This window comes from Ambystoma mexicanum, chromosome 14 (assembly GCF_040938575.1).
Source record: "Ambystoma mexicanum isolate Mex_15411 chromosome 14, UKY_AmexF1_1, whole genome shotgun sequence".
Lineage (NCBI taxonomy): Eukaryota > Metazoa > Chordata > Amphibia > Caudata > Ambystomatidae > Ambystoma > Ambystoma mexicanum.
In genome coordinates, this window is record NC_090940.1 from 569,404,459 (window position 1) to 569,412,569 (window position 8,111).

An 8,111-nucleotide genomic window follows, 5' to 3' on the forward strand; every position below is an offset into this window, starting at 1 on the left:
CACACATTGGATGCAAAAGGGATAAGGCCTAAGGAGGAGATGGTGATGGTAATGAGAGAGGCACCTTCTCCAGTAAATAAAGAACTCTGGAGTTTGAGTATGAATATTAAGTAAAGTTCAATCCATCTTACGCAGAATAAGTGGTGTGCATGCGTGCTTTCTTAAAAAGGAACATCAGGAGTTTGTCAAATTGGAGGAGGATATGGAAGGTGCTCTGTCCCTGGGTTCGTTCAACCCTAGGAGCAAAACAGTACTTACAATGGACGCTAGTGATGTTGGATTGGGTGCAGTTTTGGAGAAGTAGCATGATGGCAAATTTCGTCCCATTGCGTTTGCATCTAGAGTTCCCAGGGATGCCGATAGGCGTTATGCAGCAATTTAAAGAGAAGCATTGGCAGCCACTTGGGCATCTAAGCACAGGACATTTTTATGGGGTATTCCCTGCGTGATCAGAACGGATCACAAACCCCTCACGTATGTTTTAACCACCAAGGGCATGGGAGGTCTCCCCGGGGATAGCCAGATGGATGGCAGACTGCAGGAGTTTCATTTTAGAGTAGAACACATTCTTGGGCCGAGGAATGAGGTGGCAGATGGTTTGTCCCGTTTTCCAGGAGATTGTCATGAGGTTGAGGAAGAGTGTAGTTTTAGCACAGAGGTTACGTGTGTACTTCCTGCCATAGATAAGGAAGAAGGAGTGTGCAAAGGATTCAGAGTTAGCATGGATTAAAGAAGTTGAGTGGGTTGGAAGGACATGAACAGAAATGAAGGGGCAGAAGGATATGTCCATATTGTGAATGAGTTGGCTGAAGGGCCGTGGGGCATTGTGAGAGGGGACAGGTTAGTTCCTCCTCTCATTTTAAAGTCCAAGCGTGTGAATTTGGCGCACAAAGGACATCTGGGTAGATCCCCGGCTAAAAGGAGATTACGCCAGTCATATTCGTGGCCAGGCATGGATGAGAATGTAGCGCAGGTTGTGAAGGACTGTGTGGCGTGTTCTGTAAGTGGTGAGAGCAAGGTACTGCAACCCCAGATGGTTTATCCGGTAGAGGTTCCCAAGGAGGAAAGGTTGAAAATTAGCTCTGGAGGTTGTCAGCGTTATTGACGCTCTTGGTGGAGATTTGAGATTCATATTAGTTTTGATAGTTCACACTTCACGATGGGTGGAAGCTGCTGCATTGGAGACGGTAACTGCTGAGAAAGTGTGAGAAACCTGAAGGTGTCTCCTTGGCTGTCACCAGGGATATGTCATCCAGTTGGCCAGGACACAGCCATCGCTATTGGATCCAGCTCCTGGGGGTGGATTCTCTGGGAGTGGGAAACGCACAGGCGAGACGCGGTATTCCTCTTCCATTAACACCTTTTCCTCCATCCTCTCCGGTAGGACATTCCAAACCACTGCCCCCGCCCTTTCCAACATTAACACTTCCGCACAACATAACGGACAACAGACAGAGCAGTTTACCTGACATGTCCAAATACAAGGGTCAGGCAATTAATTAGAATCAAACACTGCTGACAGCCCTTCCCTTCCCCACACGGATAAAAAGGTGGAGCCAGATAGCACAGTACGAGCAAGGCGAGCACAACAGACAGTACGACGAGACGGCTAAACAGGGACAGCAGTTCAAGCGAAGGAGAAAGGCAGCAGGAATCGAGAGGGTGGCAAGGAAAGAAGGGACCTTGCTGTCTTCATCCCAGGCCTGCAAACATTTGTGGAAGAGAACCTAAGACTGCAAACAGTAGCAACAACACCACAAGACTCCAGTCGACACAGCCAGATCCGACCAACATTTGTCAATTCACTACGACAAAATGAAATATATGAAATCCACATTGAAAATGCAAATAAAAACCTGGAACCGGTAATTCTAAATAGAACAAACCTACTACGCCTTTTTGGTGTAATACCTCGCCTGAACAAACTCACAACAAAAGACATTGATCTGATAACCTTTAAAGACGATCGGAACTTGGACAAGATCGTCATAGAGCTCCCGGACCCCAATAACCAAGAACTCATCATATCAACACGAAGACAATTACACAAATTGGGCTTCTCATGCTGGGCCTTAACATCCACAAGAATACCAAGCAAACCAAAATATAAAGCAACAGCAAGTTACGAAGGAAAAAACATTGACCAAAGGAAACAAAAACAGGCAACTGACGATAGATACTCAAATCGTGCCTCAGAAGAAGCAGACTCAAACAGAAATAACAAACCCAACAGAACAAGCTTTGAAACTCCATCAGACATTGCATCTATAGAAGACTCAATAAGAAGCCAACGACCAGACAGAGATGCCCACGCAATTAGAAGGATCTATGACTTCGAAACCACCTTTTTAGAAACAGAATACTCAATGAACTCAAACTCATAACAATTAACGAACTATGGATTTATGTGGTCACTGTGCTCGTGGAACACCAGAGGAAATCTACATCTATTCACGGACACAGCCGCTGAACTAGAGCAATACCAATTCATATGCCTCCAAGAAACCTGGCTCAGCGACCCACCGGCATGCGATGGTTTTATCACATTCCTAAACCCAGCTATCGTACAAAAACAAGGAAGACCTGCTTCGGGCTTACTCACCCTAATCAAGATAAACCCTCACAGCACAGCAATACTCTCCGAGAACATAAACCCTTGGACTCAACTGACCACAATAATATGTACAAAAAACCAGCAAAAGCAAGAAGACAAAAACAATTCAACAATCCTAAACCTCTATTGGAACCCACCAGCAATATCAACAGATACGTTCCTAGACGGAGTTTTCATCTCAATCGATGAGGCCACAACTAAATACCCGTCATCGGAAATAATAATATGTGGCGATCTGAACATCAAGTTATATGATAAGAACGGTGGCCTCTTAAAGCACCCAGATTTATCGGCAAACGCAAAGAGATGGATAAAAGAAACCACGATACGCAACCTACTCCTAAGTCAAGGGAACACTTCGAAATCCTATACACCAACATGGAGCAGAGGTTCATCCCATGCAATCATCGATTATATATTTCTATCTGAAAAACTTCACCAATCAGTCACAAACGTGCAGACGATATTAACAGACAGTAGCGACCACAATCAACTTACCGCCCACTCTGAAGCGACACTGGAAAAAAATAGAGTCAGCATTACCATCTCCTCTATTAGAACTAAATGGAACAACAACAAGACTGAGAATCCCACAAGCATCCTTAGCCTCATTACCGGAAAAATTCCTACAGGCAAGTCTGACAAATGCTCTAAAAATCGACTACGAATTGATCCTAATTCGTTCCGACAAACCAGTAAAAATCGCCCGCAGAAAGACCATCGACATTCCTACAACCAAGAAATTGCCGAAAGGAAAAAAGCCCTAAACCGAACAATAAGACAGTTAAAGAAAACTCCAGCTCTCGATACCTCAAACCAGATTAAAATTCTGAAAAACAACCATCGAAACTGGACTAAATCACAAAAAAGTCTCATTCAGCAAGCAGATGCAGAAAACATATTGAAAATCCACAAATCCCACAATACAAAAGAACTTTGGAACTTACTCAATGACAATCAACAAAAACAGCACAAGCTTACAGCTAATGTAACCCAAGAAAAATGGATAACGCACTTTACTACCATTTACGCACCACGAGAAACACATCAACAGAATACACAGCCCACAACAGACCCAACATGGAAAGTACACGCAGAATTTGAAGATTTCATCCTCCCGATTAACAAACTCAATACTTCTAGAGCACCAGGCCCAGATGGACTATCCGATGCCATAATCAAAGAAGATCCTAACGCTTGGGCAAGCCTCCTATGCCACATCACAAAACTGATCAATAAACTGCACAGAAACTCCTGGAGAACAGCAGTAATTGTTGTTGCCACAAACAAGGCCCTAGAGAAGACCCCCAAAACTTCCGACCGATCGCTCTGCTCGATCCGCTAGGAAAACTATTTGCAGCAGTACTTCTAAACCAACTCACCGCGTGGGCCATAAAAAACAATAAATTCTCGACCAGACAAACAGGATTCACGGCCAATGTTGGAACAAACCTCAACCTGATATTACTACAAGTAATTAAACATGAAGCTATCAACTCCAACTCGACAATCTACGCAGCATTTATTGACCTAAAAATGGCTTTTGACGCAATCTCACGCAAAAAACTATGGTCGAAACTTAGAACATGGAACTGTCCACCTGATATCCTAGAACCGATTATTCTGCTGTATTCAAAAACCACGATAAAAGTTAGATTGTCGAGACAAGGAGCTACAACATCTGCCATACCAACAGAAAATGGACTCAAACAAGGCTGTCCTCTCGCAGCGACACTCTACAACTTGTTCACTGCTGATATCGAAGAACATCTAAAAATCACACAAAAGCAATCCCCCCAAAATCAACTCGATCCCAGTCCCAGTCATGGCATACGCCGATGACATTGTGTTACTAGACAAAACACCGACTGGGTTACAAACGACACTGGCAGACCTAAGCCATTACATGAAAAAAACGAACTAACGATCAATACAGAAGAAACAAAGACAATGGCTCTCACCAAACCACTAAAAAAAAAAAAAAGAACAAACCAGCGTATCTTTACGATCAACAATGCCAAAATAGAAAATGTTACTTCGTTCAAATACCTAGGGATCACAATAAACCAGTCAAAATCAGAAGAGCAGTGGATAGACAAAATCGAACAAACATCTCAAACTCTATCAAGACAAGGCTGCCTCCTTCACAGAAAATACGGCAAGTTCTCCTTCAAGCCAATTATCTCCTACTACAGACACAAGTACATTCCGATTCTGACCTACGGTACTGAAGCAATGTTGAACGCTCAGAGAGTCAACTGGACAAAATATGAAGCGGCTTTCTGGCGCAAAAACCTTCAACTCCCGCAAACATTTCCAATGCCAAGAATACGCTGTGAATTGGCAACTCAATCAATTGAATCAGTCGTACAATGGAAAAGACTAGATATTTTTCGCAAAATACTGACAGATGGGAAAACTCCAGCAATTCAAATACTGCGACATAAAGAAAACACCTTCAATACGACAATATTGCAAAAATGGAAAGTTACAATGAGAAAAGAAATGGATAGTGAAAATATCACAGAAGAACTGCTTACACTTCGTCCACAACACGCAAAAACAAAACTGCTGAACATCGACTGGATAAAGACCATCCAACAAAAAAATACCTACAAACAGAATCTACATTGCACAAAAGACAATAGGAGAATCCACGAACCACCAGCCTACCTGCAAACCTTCCCAGACCAAATCATTTGAACAACATTTCTAAAAATTCACCTAAACATTCTTCCTACAAAAGCATACCCATCTACAAAAAGACAGATCAAGCACGAAGACAACTACTGCAGGTTCTGCAAAGACCAAAAAAAATCGAGGAAACCATATTCCACCTCGTCATGGAATGTAATGAACTCGCCTTACAAGGCAAAGAATTCGGTGCTTTTTTTCAACTCTCATCGACACAAATGTGTACGCAAGAAAGATGGACCGCTCTCCTCAGCGGCCACAACAACAAGTACACTTACACAATTGCTCTCTTCCTATCTTCTATACTCGAACTAAACAAACAAAATTAAAAAAGCCAATCCAACTCAAGCAAATGATGAAAAAGTTTTCAAATAAACTACAGCATCAAAAAAAAAAAAAAAAAAACACAAGGCGTAAAATGCTTCCACTTCAAAATCGCATATGGGAGCACTGATTACATCGTTTCCCATCTCCGGCAGTATATCGGATATTTCAACCATGGTAGAGTATCATCAACATGATGTAAAGGCGGTTTTCACACATCTTAACCAGTAACTCCAAGCCATCTCTCAGCTCAAGTTTACTTAATCAATGACAAAAAGCAGGATTTTGGCAGTTTCACTTTAAATCCCGACATGCACAACACATCAAACTTCGAGCAAAAGTCCAAACTACCCAATTTCAACAAGAAAAACCAAGTCTTTTATCAATGATGTTTGAATAAACATGACCTTCAGTATTAAGGACCCTCAGTCACAACTACCGAAAAGTTTAAACACGTCGCTCGTTTAGAACTGCCTTGGACGTCCGTTTCCCCTCCTGTATGAATGGCTTGGGTATGTTGTAGGTAGCTTTTCATAAAATTAAGGGTTTATGCAAATGTTATGGTAAGACATCAGAGTAAGCGCTTATCAAAAAATGGAACATTTCGTTTAAAATGAAATAAATCAGATGTTTAAATAACAGATCCCACTCATTTACACAGATAAACATGTAACCCAGTCTTGCCACTTTCGCCTCTACCTGAAAAAACACATGCACCAGACTTATTGACATACATCGTTACGTGAACGCAACACAAACGTACCTAGGGTGCAAAGAGCACTGTGCACGCATGGTATTGATTGCACACCCGTCACATATTTGACATCATTTAGATTATTTTAAGTTTGCGCATCTTTTGAAACACGTGTGTATAGGCGCGTTACAAATGCCATATCATCTGAATCCCGCATACCATATGTCGAGTAAAGCTAGCTCAAATATACACAAACGTCAACCATGCATTAACATACATTCAAATTGGGAAACGTTGCGCCCACATATGGCTGCTACTGAGGTGTAGGCACCAAATCTATTAATACGCACGTGACGTTCTAATAACTGTGCCATCGTGGGCTCAACAGCTACAACAAAATTAAGCCTCACCTTCAACGCCCCACGACCCGCCCCTCCCGCGAAGTAGGATTTCAGTACACACAGGGGACACAGCCACAGCACTATATCAATACCACACACACCTTCAATAACACACGCCAATGGGAAGTACAACCCTCTCCAGCAAAATCACACCCCCTCTCCGAACCCTCCCTGCACAAACATACCCCCCTACGCGCGCACACACACGTACTCCCCTCTCCCCCCTGCACACACACACACACACACACACACACAGCTCTTCCCTCTGTACCCCACCCAGACACAGCGACCACCCCCATGGTCTCATGGAGAAAGCACCCCTCGGTGTCCCACTCTCACCGGCAGACACTCCCACCTTATGCAGTGTCTTCTTGCACACAGCTCAACTTAAAGCACCTCCATTCACCCTATCACCACACTCACCCGCATTTCAGTACCCTCTATCTATCTCCTGTGATTACCCTCTACAAGTCTGCTCGACCCTCCGCCAGGCACTTACCGGCCGCAGCCCCCAGGCTGCACAAAAGCGCAGCTAGGCAGAAGCAGAATCCCAGCAGGCGTAGCCGCTCCCGGTCCTTCATCCTCCGGGGCAGGGAGCCCCTGCGCACGCCGGCACTGCCAATGACCGCACCCAACCTCCACCTCGCCGGCTTGACTCGCTACCCGAGCACGGGGATTCACCAAGGCCTGCTCGGCCTCCGCTGTCAGTCTGCGCTGGTTCCTGCTACACTGCAGCCAGCCAACCGCAGCTCATAACCGCTCCTCTGCTCCCGCCCTTCCGCCAACCAGGGGCCGGCTATCGAACACCTGGACCAATCCTTCGGCCGCTAGCTCTATTGTGATGTGTGAAGACGCATAACCAACCAGAGGCAAGCCGCAGACGGTCGCCTCCGTGATTGGGCGCTGGTGATAAAGACATGGCCGTGTTCTATTGGCTCGATGGTTGGAGCTTAATGCAAATAATGTACTGAGCGCAATGGATGTTTGTAAACTACATTACCCAGAAGCCGTATTCCGATTGCCAAGGAAGGCTGATATGGGAAATGTAGTTTATTCAAATTCACCGTTCCAGTTCATACTATAAATGATTAAAAACACGGGATTCTCCCTCAATTTTGAATTTCGACTCTCACAGCGTATCATTTGAGACTGCGACAGAGAGGGCTCAGCAGGTAATGCTACTGCACTGTGTATAACATACAGCGCTGAGCGCACTGATGCAAATCGTACAGGTTGTCCTCAACCTTTAGAAAGAATAACGTTCGGAAATAAACCAACCCCACCAATTCACACATTAAATAAACTATTTACAACAACTGTATAATGAACTCATATTTTAATTAATCGTGTATAACGTTCGCGACTGGGAAACCTTGTTTCCCAG

The 8,111-nt window shown here is 44.1% G+C and overlaps 1 protein-coding gene across 3 annotated transcripts in view; it reads right to left on the reverse strand.

Annotated features, from left to right (window-relative positions):
• Positions 1–7,536, reverse strand: part of SEL1L (SEL1L adaptor subunit of SYVN1 ubiquitin ligase) — a 524,285-nt gene extending 516,749 nt beyond the window's left edge. For 2 of the 3 annotated variants that reach the window (XM_069637928.1, XM_069637929.1), the window contains exon 1: positions 7,227–7,521. In XM_069637928.1, the coding sequence (XP_069494029.1) occupies positions 7,227–7,308 (82 nt within the window). In that variant the 5' untranslated portion in view covers positions 7,309–7,521. Of the gene's footprint in view, positions 1–7,226 lie in introns of all 3 variants that reach the window. The other variant, XM_069637930.1, reaches the window with a different exon arrangement.
• Positions 7,537–8,111: the final 575 nt, after the last annotated feature.